Genomic DNA, 14,625 nt, shown 5'->3' on the forward strand with positions numbered 1-14,625 from the left:
ACCAAATTTGAACAGGGGCTCATTGACATGGTCCCTGATGTCCCTGCAAAATTTCAAGTCCTAACAATATGCACATCACAACCTTAACCTAAATAGCCCGTAAGCGAGTGTTTCGGCATTACCTTAGCGGGTTTGGCTCGTTTCCGACTTTTTAATCAAGTTTTCAGGTTCCTGTGCTTCTAAGCAGGCTAGGTACAAGTCCTATATCACAAACCAAGAAATTTTTCATCAACATAACAGCCCTTAACTTAGGGTTTCGGCTGGTGTACAAAAACGAACTTTTGAACCGTAAAAACGTCGTTTCAACCCTTTAATCCGTGTTTATGGCCAAAAAAACTATCAAAACAGGTTCCTTACCGTGTTTATGATCAAAACATGTTTATGGACCATTTTTAGGATTTTTACACGGTTAAGAATGATTTTTGGCAATTAAACTATGTTTATATGATATTAACTATGATTAATAACTGGAAAAAACATGATTAAAATCAAACTTTACCTAGTGTTTTGAAAGGAATTAGTAGAACAGGGTTTTCTGCTGCTTGGAAGCTGGAGGTGTGAAAATGACATATATAAATTGCTTATTTAAGAAGTTATACCAAATTTGAGGTGGGCACACCCTTTTAGCGACCGGACCATTTTGTTGGGCCCATTTTGGCTCAATTTTCAGAATTTACAGCGCAAACATGAAAACCCAAGTCCAAATTTATTTCGGGTTCGTTTTTGGCGCGAAAAACTTATCGGGTGCGTTAAACAGCGCGAAAATGAGTGTTTTTCGGCTAGTTTTGTGTAAAATTATAAAAACATACTATATGTTTGTAAAAATCAAAAATATTTTCACGGATCGCTTAAAACATTTCAAATAAGTGTTTGGTAAGTCTTTTTCGGCTTATCGGATGATACAATGCTTGGTTTGTAACTATCTTTTGTGTTTAAATCTATAGCGGGTAGTTAAACGAGCATATTTTCGTTTAACTTGTTTGCTATCAAACTAAGGCCATATTTCTAATGTTTTAGCTTGTATTAAACGTATATCACTCATAGATGGCCCCCCGAGATATCTGGGTCATAACCCGACCCGTTCGGTTAATCGTTCGTTTATTATGCAAAAAGCGTTTATTTGCTTAATCGGTAAATACGTACTGAGGTGTACCTTGTTTTGGCTCAAATGTCACATAAAACTAGTGTTTTCCCGGCACGTTGCGCCGGGTAGGTCGGTAAAACCCGAACGGTGGTAAAACCCAAGCGTTGATACGGTTAGTCGACACGAATTCGGTCGATTTCGGTTACGTGCGTTATTGTATCGAAACTAAAAATCAAACAAAAAAAAACTATAAAATTGGGTGTACCAATGGCGCGGCGTCGGTCGGTAAAACTCGATCGTTGGTAAAACCCGATCATTATCGATCCTAGGCGTTGAGGCGGTTGAGTCTACGCGAAATCAGTCAGTTTTTGTCATTTTCGTTACGGTACCGGAACTAAAAAAACAAAATTCAGCATTCGGTCGGTTATCATTACGATACTGGAACTAAGACAAAACGCGGTGAGTCTACGCGAATCGGTCACTTTCCGTGGTGTCCGTAACAATACCATAACTAAAACAAAAACAAAAACAAAATTCACATTCGGTAGATTTTTATTACGTTTATTTCGGGCTGAAGCTTAAAAAAGCAACAAACAAAAAAATACTACCAATATGGTGGCGCAAAGTGACCTAATTGGGGCTTTGCAGCACCAAACTTATAAATTATTATCATATAATAATTCACAATGTTCTCAAATATCAACGTCCACACCACAACGCACAAGTTAGAGTGACAGTTGCATTTTTATATAAAGTTTTGAATATTATCAACTACCCCGCCGTAACGCACAAGTTTACATCTACTAGTTTACAACACAAAATGAAGGTGGCAAATACACCCCCTAAATATATGCTACATTATTATAAGCCAAAACATGAAAATGAAATCTTTTTATGCTCCACTTTAAGAATAATATAAGGATTTCAAAAGTACCATTTGGGTCTTGTTTCTTCTTCTTTTTCAGTCAAGTCTCTATATTGATACCATTCTGATCCAAACTTCCCGACCGGAAGTGGGGCCCGCACAAATATCTCAACCGCCTTTGGAACATGAACATCTAACAAAATCACCATGTCCTCTTGCACTAAATCGGCATCAGGCTCTTTTAATGTTTGGCTAACTGGTTCAACCGCTATCCACCCTAGACCCGAGATCGCCGCATCACAAGCAGGCCTGCAAGTTGTTGAACCATGCATATAAAGATCAAAACTTGTACCAATTTTTTACAATTTCGATGGCCTTTTGACTACTTTGACCCGATTACTATTATGGAATGCATACCTTTGTGTGTCGTCAAACGTTATTTGTAACTGGCGGGCAGTCTCAAGCCCTGCCCAATCTTGTACTTGTTCTCCACTTGGAGGCGTTAAAAGGCCTCCCAACTCTTTCTGCACAAGTTACAAGAATTCTTCATCGAGTCAAAACTTTGACTTTTATATTTGATCCGAGTAGTCAAACATGTTATTTTTAGTAAGATGAGTCGGTTTTATCCACGATCATTTTTTTTATTCTGTAAATAATTATTGTGTTAAATATGATTACAAACACTAAGGATGAATAATGATCATTTTCTCTTTTCGATAAAGTGATTTTTTATTGCAACTTTTTATAATATTAAATGATACCTTGTAAAATTCATCTGCTTTATTTGTGGGTACAATATGAAGCTTTACCGCCTTGGGTCCATAAAATGTTAAACACGTTTCCGGAAGGGCCTAAAATATAGAAACAAAATGTAGAAAATGAGTAAGATGATGCGAAAGAAAGGCGATAATGCAAGATTTTGCATTGTATGATTAGTGACGGTTACAAAGTTAGATACCTTCAAAATATCAACTCGAACGAGTCCTCCCCAGAATATGGAAAAACCTGTCAAGCTGTTAAACTCCATTTTCTCACTTACCCATTGGTCCAAAGCAACCTCTTTCTGTTATGTGAGACAAAAACATACAAATCAAGAGCATACAATAAAACATAAATAAAAATAAAATAAAGGTAGCAGATGTTTGGATGTTATGGAAGGGTGCGCAAGGGGCGATTTTGGGCTCAAAACAAACCAAAAACAAAACTTTGGTTTTTAAGTTAGAAAACCGTTTGGTTTCAGTTTTGACATTTGGGTTTGAAATTTTCAAGCTGCAAAAAAAATGGCCCAAAATAATGAATTTGGGCCTAAATGTTGTGGTTAGCTAGTAAATAATTGATTATTAGACATTTGGCTATAATATTTGCATTACACTATTTATTAAATTCTTATAAATTATTTATAACTCAAAATAAAATTTGAAAATCCATAAAATTCTGTTCAGTTCGAGTTTTCCGATTTTAATTAAATGAAAAATAGAAACTGAACCTAAAGTTCAGTTTTTACAAAAACATATAACCAAACTCAGTTTTGTATGAGTTCAGTTATATTGGTTTGTTTTTTTTTTGTGTTCAAATCGGTTTTTTTGGTTTCATGCGCACCCCATGGAGCGACATTGAATAATCAGACTCAAATAATCAATTGTTATAAAACAGACAGTAGAAGATGTATTTGGATGTGTTTCTGTTGTGTCATCATATAATCATGTATTTGGCAAAATATGTTTATTTAATAAATTAATTGATAAAAATGACCAAAGTGTGATTTTTGCCAAAAAGAAAAGAAAAAAGAAAAAAGAGACGCTTTATGAAATGGAAGTAAAAATCTCTAATTAGGTTAAAATGTGTATATGTAGTTAACAGAAGCAACATCTATTTATCCAAATGTATACCCAAACACCAACTAACAAAAAGAAATAAAAAAGAAAAGAAATAGGAATTGTAACATACTGTAAACGATTGACCTCTGAGCCGACTGCGTGGCGCAAGAGCAGGTAAATCTTGTGAATGAACCACTGCAGCTTGTCTATGATGAAGATGAACTCCAGGTGTATCATATACTTTCTGAATACAACAATTTAAACTTTAGATGACAAAATATAATTTGACCAAAATGAGTAACACGCATACCCCTCCTCCAAGGAACGCGTTAATTTGAATTGGGCCGACTGTGGTTCCGGGAACAGCAGATTGTATCGGTTTGTATTTTCTTGCCATGCAGCAACGGGATCTTTAACTGACAGCATTTCTGCATTTTATAACTAACTAAAGTTACATACTTGCATTACATGATGGCCAATTGAATTTTAATTAAAAAATATATAATTAAACAAATTGAAGTTTCAACAAGCTCGAATCTCAACTCCAAAAGTAACTTACTCAGTACTGCATTGATAAACGCAGATTTCCCGACATTAGCTGCTCCCTACAGAAAGAAAGTTAAAAGGTCAATGCTTCACGTTACGTTTTTAATAAAATCCAGCAACAAGATTTCCCGACACTTAATAAACATTTAAGTGTCCTACAGAAAGAAAGTTAAAAGGTCGATGCTTTACGTTACGTTTTTAAATTGCGTAAACTTTTTAGTGTTAATGTGGTTAAATTTACTAACCAGAATATACACGTCCCGACCCTTCTTCTCCTTTTGAATTTCAGACACGACTCCAGTAATTCCAACCAACGACTTTGAACTTGTTAAATGGACACTTAAAACACTGCAACAAAAAGAACAAAACTTTATGATAACAAAAAACTATTATAATTACACTGATTACTACTATTAGTAATTAAGGAAGTCGTAAACACTTAACATTATTATAAAAACTATTACTTGAGCTTCTTTTTCGTGGTGGCTTCAACAACCCAATCACCAACACAGTTAAAATCTGTCCCTTTCGGAAGAAGGTCAACCTATATTAACAGCACAAACAAAACAAAACAAAACAAAAAATTAGCAAATAATAAAGATCGGTTTTAACTTTCACCCACAAAAAAAATGAAGAAAAAAAACGGAAATTATTACCTTCGTTATTACTAATATTATTGGATTCGCGCCAGCTAGATCACGCACGTGAGCCAAGAAACTGCCATTGAAATCCACTATATCAACCTAAAACAGATTAATCAAACAACCCTAAACCATTAGTATTATAAACTAAAAGATCATTGTTTTAATGATTAGATGTTATGGAATAAAATGTTAGTTAATAATAGTTTGAAACAATAGGGACCTATGGGTTATTAAGTTATAGTTCAAGGGTATTAGTGTAATAGATGATAGTTGTTTGTGTTCGCAGTACTTAAACAGATGTGTAATGATTTGAGATGTTATGAAAAAACAGAAAATTGCTTCACTCTCGATCCCTCTATCTTCTTAGTTTTCCGTCTCAATTTACAGTTCGTATCATTAGAGGTGACAATTTTGACTCATTTACTTATAATCAGTTTTTGCAAAACACCCTAAGCTGATTATTAAAACTTTACGTCACAATATTGGTTAAACAGACTCACCAGTTTTACAATTAAAGCTTTTTCATGGCGCAAGTGACGTAACTTTTCTCTAAGCTCCTCTGCAGTAACAAACTGCTTTCCGCCTGCATACCCGCCATTGCCGCCAACAGCAGTGACCATGTGCCCGTGAGATAACAGGCGGCACCTGCCACAAAGAATCGTCCTCAGCTGGCGGTGTTTCTTCTTCTGCAAATGATATTGTCTGTTAGGATCTCGGTTATGCAAAACATACACACAAACAAACTGCATAAATTAAACAAATATGAGACAAAAGGATTTACGGGTTCGGTCTAAGCTGACCTACGTCCATGGGCTGCAACTAGGAATTTATTATTATTGCTCTCTAAGTTACAAGTACAAGACATGAATATATAGACTAGTCTACATTTCTAGCTTAGGGAACAAGAAAACATAAACAAGCCTTAACAAAGAGATATAGAGTCGGACCAAAGACCTCAAGCCTCGACAAACTCACAAACCCAACATTGCCCGCCAAAAATTAAATTAACCGAATCAAACTGGGTCGATTTGGATTATAGTTTATAGATGTTTCGAGAGTAAATCAATGTAAAATTAGTGGTTCAAATGAGCCGAGCCGCTCGTGAGCTACTAGAGATCAGATCAATAAAGCGCCCAAAACGAGCCAAGCCTTATCGAGCCTGAGCTCAGCTTTGTATGGGAAAATCATTTAGCTCGTCAAGCATTAACGAGCCTAGTATATTTTTAAGTTTTAACTCTTTTGTACTTCTATGTATTAATTTCACACTACAGAACCAAGCTCGAGCCGAGCTTTGGCCCGTTACAGTTTTTCTCAAAAAATATATAAATATAACTAAAAATTTATATAAACTAATTGAAAAAAATAATAAATGAGCCAAGCTCGAGCTTGAAAAAATGACTTGCGAGCCAAGCTAGAGCTTTAGAAAAAGAGCTCGAATCACTTGAACTTCTCACTAAAGTATATTTGCAAGCTAATATACTAGTATCGATAGCTATAAGGATCTAAACGAGCCAAGCCGCTCATGAGCTACTCGAGATCAACTCATTAAAACCATGAACCGATCCCGAGCTTTTGCTACGGCTCATTTAATAAATGAGCTCAAACCCAAGCTTCACACATCAAGCTCGAGCCGGCCCGTGAACTTAAACAAGCTTTCTATTTATATAAATTTTATCAACTATATTATATAATAAAAATAATTAAATAGCATACATTATAATATACGTAAAAATCAGTGTTGTAAAAGTCGGATTCCAAGGCCTTGGAATCGGCGATTCCAAGGTCCTCAGACATCAACCTTGCCGCCTTTTACCAACTCGGCCACCATTACTCGCCAAGGTCTAACTCGGTCAAAAGTCGGAGTACTCGGGATTACTCGGCCTCCAAGGTCAACTCGGCCACCAATTTTTTTTTATTATTTTTTTTATATTTTTTTTTGGTAAAAAACTAAAAATAACAACAAAACATGAATTTTTGAATTATGTTTTTTTTTCATATGAATTATACTTATTTTGATGTGAATTGTGCTTATCTTAACATATATATAATATCAAATAATTATTTTATTTTATATTTATCATGTCCAAGTACAAGCCGAGTACTCCCTACAAGGGGGTGGCCACCTAGGGACCGCCTAGCGAGTTTTACAACAATGATAAAAATAATAATTATGAATTGTTATGTAACTAACTATAAAAATATATAAATAAAATAATTTAGCACAAGTAACTCAATCAATAAGAAAACAATTATCCGGGTCCGAAACACATACCAATTCATAAGTATCCGGGTCAACATAACCCGGAGCATCCATTTCCACAACCTGCAACGGAGCTCCACACCCATAACAACAAAAGCCTACACCTTTCAACACACCACTAATCTTTTCCTTCTTTTTCTTCTTATTACTCTTCTTCTCAATAACATTAGCCGCCAAAATCTGTTGCCGTTCAAGAAATATGTCTCCTCGGGTCGGGGCGGCTGGTCCGGACCCATGTGGGTCGGGTGCAGAAAGTGGTGATTCGAGTTGGGTTTTTTGGTGGGGTTGTGGGTTTGTTGATTTGCATGTGATTTGGGTCCGACCCGGATTGCGAGATTTGGGGGTTTTGAAATTGTGAGGAAGGAATGGGGTGATGGAGGTCAGGGATGAGAGGGTTTTAGGAGTCATGTTATTATTATTATTGTTATTGTTATTGTTATTGTTATTATCTTCTTATTGTTTATTGTTATGTGTTCTTGAATTGGGTGTTTTAGTTAATATAGTTATAGCGAGAATATTGTTGGCTTGTGTAGACCTTGTACTTTTGTTTCTTTACATTTTGGGTTCTTTGGTTGTGAAGTGAGTCAAGCTCAAGTCGAACTAGTGTCTTAAATAAAGCTCGTTTAATTAGGCTACTCCCGTTGGGGATTGTATGTTCGTTCTACTCTCTCTAAAAGAAATTGAATATTGCTTTTAATTCCACAACCTAGTTGGTCTACCAACCTTAAGTCGATTGGTTGTTGAAAAGTGAATTAATTCTCACATTTGCATTTATCATCCAAATATTTGAAGGCTTATCTGATAAAAAAAAAAAAAAGGTTATAAAAAACAAATTCTATATTTATGTGAAGCGCCTGTTTTTATTTGATATGTTTATTGAATGTGAAACACCTGTTTTATTTAATTTATTATTTTATATTTAAAGTAAATAGTTTTTTATTAAAAAATAAGTTACTTTAATTTTTCTATTATTTTATAATACAATAAACTTCTCATAATATTTATTCAATAAAAAAAAATTAGCTTGGTTGGGTTGTGAATGGGAGAAAAAATTTGAGTTTGGTTGAAATTAGTTTTTTAATAAAAAGTTGGGTTTGGTTGGGTTACGAATGGGAGTAGTCTTATCGAGATCAAGCTGAGAAGCTCGTTTAGGTTTGTCGAGTGTTAAAGAACATAGGTATATTTAAGTTTCATTTCTTTTGGATTTCTATGTATTAATTTCCCAAGGCATTGAAGAGCTTGAGATGAGTTTACGCTTGTTTAAAGTTTTCTTGAAATGCATAAAGATATTAAATAGTGTGTGTGTGTGTATGTGTTAATTGATATATAATAAAAGAGTCGAAACTGATTTTGACAAAAAATCACAAACCGAGCTCGAGTCTAGTTGAGCTGGGCTTGGCTCTTTTACACCCCAAATGAAGGTTATGCTCTCTATGTAGCGTGAGTGTGTCACATGTCTTGAATATGTGTATTCTGTGATATATTGTATGCGCGTCTATATACACGCCGGATTTAGTAATTTTGATGATTGGAGAAAAAATAATTCAACATACACTTGGACCGTCAAGAGGGGTCAAATAGGCCAATGAGCTGGTGGTGGAGTGGTAAGGAAGAGATTTGGTGTTCCATGTGACCTAGGTTTGATTCCTGTCCTCAGCATTTAATTTCAACAGCACCATGACAACATTTAGTTTTAGTAGCACCAGGGTGATAATGGGTGACCATGCGAGTAGCTGGCGTTCACTAGTTTGATCCTTGAACTTAATGGGTTATGTCTCTCCGCACTATTATGCCTTCAGACGAGTGTTCACGACATTGGCCTTGGGTGAGGGTTTTCCCTGGATCGGAAGGCGAGTGTATTCCAATGTGATGAACAAAAAATAATTCAGCTTACCAACTTTTCAAAAGTCAATTAAAACAGTTACATTGAAGTTCATAAAACAACCATATTATATATGAGCGCGAAAAGAAAAGAAAACAGCTCAATGAAAACATTTGTACGAGCAACATCACATTAAGACATTGCAACACGGAAAGAGACGATAATACACATTAAGAAACGGTGAAATAGGCGCGATTAAGTATTGGACAAAAAAAATGACAAGTTTTAGAAACCTTGAGGATACCCAAGGAATAAAATAGGCAGAAACGACAAAACTGAGTAAACCAGCCGGACGAAAACGACAGTTTACTCATAAACGCACTTGCAATACAAGTTTACACAAGAACCAAATTATTTATAATTTTATAAAGTTGCTATTTTACAAATCCCAACTTCTTTAACTCTAATTTTGTTAAATGAAAAATAAAATCAAAATAAATTTCTTTTAACTATATATAAAACTGAATAAAATTGCATTTTGCAATAATAAGTTATGCAACACAATGAAACACCAAGACATATACTAATGCCCAACTTAGCCATTGGCAAGTATCATCATTAAAGCCCATCCAAAATAACAGTAATTATAATATGATGACGTTAACCATCATAAAACGCAAAATTAAAATCTAAACTTAAGTCCATACTCCCTCCTATCAAACGAACGATAATAAAAGAACATTAAAAATCAACTGAATTCAATATCATGTGCGCAAAAGAAACTTCATAGATATAAAAAGTAATAGCTCATAGCGGTCGCATCTCTAGGCTGGTATGATGTTCATGTCCGTTTGCAGAGGACGATGGTGCAGAAGAAGACGACCCTTGATTGTCCTCAGCTGAGTTCATTTGTTGAACGGGCGGGGCGTTGACCAGAGTCATTGGCATCACAAAGTTGTCAGAAAGACGACCCTTCATTTCCCTGTGTTCTTGGCATAAAGCACACCAGTGCAAACAGCAGTGCACCAAGCACGGGTCACATGGTGCGTTCTGCGTGTTTAAACAACCAAACGCAAATATCATAACTCAAAAGACGACAATTCACTTAACTGTAATAGTCATATTACAAATTGTATTTAATGAAATGAGTAGGCACAAAATTTAAGTGTTTTGAATTGGTACACATTTGATACTAATTTTTTGTCGGTCAAATATGATATTATAAAGTTTGTACTTGTATGGATATGAAACTGACCCTTTCAAAATACGTTTATGAAAATTGTATTATAAAAACAATGATCCAAATTTATGGGTCAAATAGATCCAAAGTGTATTTTATACATAAAACAACCTAAATCGTTATATTCAAAAATTATTGTTATAATCATATTTGACACACTAATTACTTCATTTCTTTTTTTTTTTCAAAACGATAAAAGGTGTTTGGGGCCATCAGAGTCGACCCAACTTGACCCATTTGGACCGGGAACAAAACAACTTGTTTTATAGACGTTTGATCTGTTACCTGACCCACCAAAGAAATTGAAATTATTACCTTAAGATGGTATTTCTTTTGTAACATTTGTCTAACAATGCCGGTGTAAATACCACACATCCACCAACCAAACAACACCCCTTCACAAATGAGAAACGATGTCCTCGGGTCAATAATCCCATGCAACGCAGCTGTTGTTGCAGCAACTGCCAAACCGCCCTCGATGAATATTGCATGAAGAACACATGGAGTTGTTGCAGATGCATAATCATCTCTCAAGTTTTCATAGTTTCTCCCAAACAGAACACAAGGGCAAAATAGTCCAGTCCAGCCTGAACATGTAATAACAAGTTTTTGACATATAATTACAAAGAGCCAAACACATTAAGGTTTTCACCAAAGGCATATAAAACTAGTAATACAAGCAAAAGTACTTATAAATACTAGAAAACATAAGAAATCAGCTTATGTTTGTGTGACATGTAATTAGATTGTAGCCATAACATATCAATCTTTGAAAATAATTTGAAAACTGGAGAACAAGGATGCATAACGCAGGGAAGTTTAACACATAACGTCATAACCAAGTTTAAGTACAAAACTACAAGAACCGTATAAACACTTATACTGACTGCTTTAACTGTGTCTATGATACATAAGTGATAAGATGGTTATGTAACCACACAACTGTTCACTTTATCTAACAAGTGCTTATAGCTTTGGCGTTCTCTACTTAATATTCATCTTATGTAACCGCACAAATGTCCCACTTTATTTAACAAGTGCTTATGCAGCTCTGGCAGTTCTCTACTTAATATTCGTTCTGTATTGGTTCTGTATTGTGTGGTACTTTCAGTCTATAACATTTGTATTAAACTTGTAATAACCACCTAACAACTGGAATAAAGAACATTAAAGCTCAATTCTGTTAGACTGCTGAGATAAGAGGAACTTACAGCTTTCTGTATCTTCAGCACAACCAAATATACCAGTTGTCCAAGGCTCAACAGCAGGAGGCTCAAAACTCTCGGGTAAAGGCTGTCCACATTCATTGCACTTGCGAACATTCAGCTGCAAATTTTAAATAATAAGCATTAGAAAATCACAAAAACAATCATTTTCTTGGGTGTGTTTATACACTTGTACCTATGTTACTATATAGTCATGTCAAAAACAAATCACTTATTTAGTCATAAGAGTCGTATATATTATTGCAGTGAGATTAAACATATACTTTCTCAGTTTCTCTGCATCAATGGTAAATCACCACATACATTAAACCAAAAGAAATTGACATATCTGCACACAAAACAGGTTCAAATTGGAAGGAAAAAAAATCATAGTTGTAGCAAACAAACATCCTGAGCTATTAGATGGCATACGCCTGCCATACTTTAAAATTAATATAACAACACCTGTATCATTCAAAGCAACATCACTTATAGCTATAACACCTTAATCATATTGACGATTTAATTCAGCGTTGTCTTGATTTATCGATTAATGTTATTGATCATCTTCATTGGTTGGTGGCTAAATAGGAGGATGACCATGGGGATAAACATGAATCCAATCTTCAGATTTTCACCGAATCCCCAAGGATAGAACTCAAAAATGAATTCCCGTCTACCCATTGTCATCCTCTTATTTTATCACCAACTAATGAAGATGGTCAACAACATTAATCGAGAAACCAAGATAACGCTAAATACAATCACCAATATGATGAAGATGTTGCCGAAATAAGTGATGCTGCCATTTTTATGTTAATTTTAAAGTATGAAACACGTATGTCAATTAACATCTAAATTTTTTTTTTGTTTGCTACAAGCTCGTAATCTTTTTCTTTTTTCAATTTGAACTTGTTTTGTATGCAATACGCAAATTTATTATGGACTAACATATGAGGTGATTTACTGTTGATGCAGAGAAAGTATATTATAAATCCCATTGCAATAATATAATCGCCAAAAAGGTCAAAACAGTCAAATGATTAAGCACTCTGTTCACACATTCAGTAAAAGGCAAATTAAGATCAGGCTTGGCCAATAAAGGGTAGACTTTAGTGTGCAGTGAGTCAATTTGTTAAATCTGCCTTCTATAAACGACTATATGTGTGAAATTGTTCTTACAGCATATAGGTATAAACTTTTCTCTCATTTTATTGTATCAAGCATGAAAAACCATAATAATGGCACTATGGCAGTGCAATCTGCAGATGTAGATATTTTCTAAACAATTATATTCCACAAAACCTAGGATTTTTACAGCTAAAACGTAAATACTTTGTGATCCCGTAATGTACAATTATACTGATCGTCTATGAATTCCAAAAATCCCTAACGTAACACAGTCTAAACATGAAGCAGTTAACATATTCGCAACAAATCCATTAAATACGCACGATGTGATCAAACCTGAGGATGACACTGCAACTTGCAGATCTACTGATCTGGAAACTTGCTTCAAATTTATAACAATTACTAGGGCTTACACAATTATATCCCTCAAAACCTAGGGATTACTTCGTGATCATGTAATGTACATATCTCCATACCACTTAACGGGCAAGTAATCACACTGATTGTCAACAAAATCCGAAAAACCCTAACGTAATATGATCTAAACGCGAAGCAATAAATTAGGGATGAGCAAATAGTACGGGTACTTTCCGTACCAATTCAGTACCAACTTTTTGAGAATTCAGGATCGGTTCGGTACGGTACCAGTATTTTACTGATATTTTGCCTTCGTTGCCGAACCAATACCATACCGAGTATTTTCAGTACCAGTTCCGAGCTCATCCCTAAAGCAATTAACAGATCAGTAAAACTACAACAATGACAGTGCAACTTGCAGATCTGGTTACTTACTTCAAATTTCTAACAAGTACACAATCATATTCCTCAAAACCTAGGGTTTTTACAGCTACAACATGAATACATCAGGATCACGTAATGTACGCATCTCAATTACACCAACCGTGATAAAACCTAACGTAACATAATCTAAACACAAGGCAATTAACAGATCCGCCAGAAAATCCATAAAATACACACAGTGTGATCAAACCTGAGGATGAAACTGCAACTTGCAGATCTGCCGATCTAGATACTTGCTTCAAATTTCTAACAATTACTAGAACTTACATAATTATATTCCTCAAAACCTATGTCGCGATCACGTAATGTATACATCAACTAATCACGCTAATCATCTACAAAATCCTCAAAACGCTAACGTAAGACGCTCTAAACACACAGCAAACTAACAGATCCGAAGAATTATAACAATGACAGTGCAATTTGAGTCAAAACCTAGGGTTTCCATAGCTAAAACATCAACTAATCACACTAACCATCAATAAACTCCACAAAACCCTAGCGTAACACGATCTAACACTCCAAACACAAATCAACTAACAGATCCGTACAACAAAACACGAATTAATCAAACCTGAGGCACTTCGATCGGCTGATTAAGCTCGCCGGGATTGACCTCAACCGGCGCTTGATCCTTGTTCAGTTTCACGTACCGCGACGGATTATCGCCATCCGCCATCTGATCTGTGACAACGAGTTGTTGAATTAGTAATTAAATTACGTTCATGCAAGCGTGTAATCGATGACGAAAATCAAGAAACAAATCTAAAATATAAATATTTTAAAGTAATTTCAAATAAATAATTTTTTAAACCAACCACTTTTGATATTAAACTATTTCCGACCCGACACCGTTTTAATCTGAAACATGTTTTGACCTGGCCCCTTTCGACTCAAAATCGTACCGACATGAACCGAAGTAAATTAATCCTTTTTATCGACTCGTTCCGACCCTAATTTGGTCTTACACATGACCCTAGCTCATCTGACTCGACTTGTTGCCAATCATAATCAGTAAAGAAGTATATCAATATCATACTTAAATTAAAGAGAATAAAATGCTTTTTTTTATGATGTAATTTGTTTATAAAAATATTAACGTGTGAAAAAGTTATGGACTTCTAAAGAGTCATGGGGTAGTTAGTTTTGGATAAGGGTAAAATATGTAACTATTATATAAATTTAACAAAAGTTGATGAAAGTTCAAGTA

At 35.0% G+C, this 14,625-nt stretch overlaps 1 protein-coding gene and 1 pseudogene across 2 annotated transcripts; both read right to left on the reverse strand.

Annotated features, from left to right (window-relative positions):
* Nucleotides 1–1,826: 1,826 nt before the first annotated feature.
* On the reverse strand, nucleotides 1,827–7,639 carry LOC143592529 (NO-associated protein 1, chloroplastic/mitochondrial-like; annotated as a pseudogene). Its single transcript, XR_013145941.1, has 12 exons — nucleotides 7,229–7,639; nucleotides 5,457–5,642; nucleotides 4,969–5,055; nucleotides 4,777–4,856; nucleotides 4,558–4,660; nucleotides 4,326–4,371; nucleotides 4,077–4,194; nucleotides 3,897–4,010; nucleotides 2,908–3,012; nucleotides 2,711–2,800; nucleotides 2,367–2,473; nucleotides 1,827–2,258 (listed from the first exon to the last, which is right to left on the reverse strand). The product of XR_013145941.1 is annotated as an NO-associated protein 1, chloroplastic/mitochondrial-like (transcript).
* A 2,011-nt stretch (nucleotides 7,640–9,650) lies between these two features.
* LOC143592530 (cell number regulator 6-like) lies at nucleotides 9,651–14,127 on the reverse strand. The gene is made up of 4 exons (XM_077072427.1): nucleotides 13,990–14,127; nucleotides 11,490–11,604; nucleotides 10,594–10,865; nucleotides 9,651–10,088 (listed from the first exon to the last, which is right to left on the reverse strand). The coding sequence occupies exons 1-4, from the start codon at nucleotides 14,092–14,094 to the stop codon at nucleotides 9,846–9,848; spliced, it is 735 nt and encodes a 244-aa protein (XP_076928542.1). The 5' UTR covers nucleotides 14,095–14,127; the 3' UTR covers nucleotides 9,651–9,845.
* Between the last annotated feature and the right edge of the window lie 498 nt (nucleotides 14,128–14,625).

The sequence above is a fragment of the Bidens hawaiensis genome, unplaced genomic scaffold (assembly GCF_021521415.1).
Source record: "Bidens hawaiensis isolate Kalapana, Puna unplaced genomic scaffold, B.hawaiensis_p1.1 tig00041019_1, whole genome shotgun sequence".
NCBI classification, from domain to species: Eukaryota; Viridiplantae; Streptophyta; class Magnoliopsida; order Asterales; family Asteraceae; genus Bidens; species Bidens hawaiensis.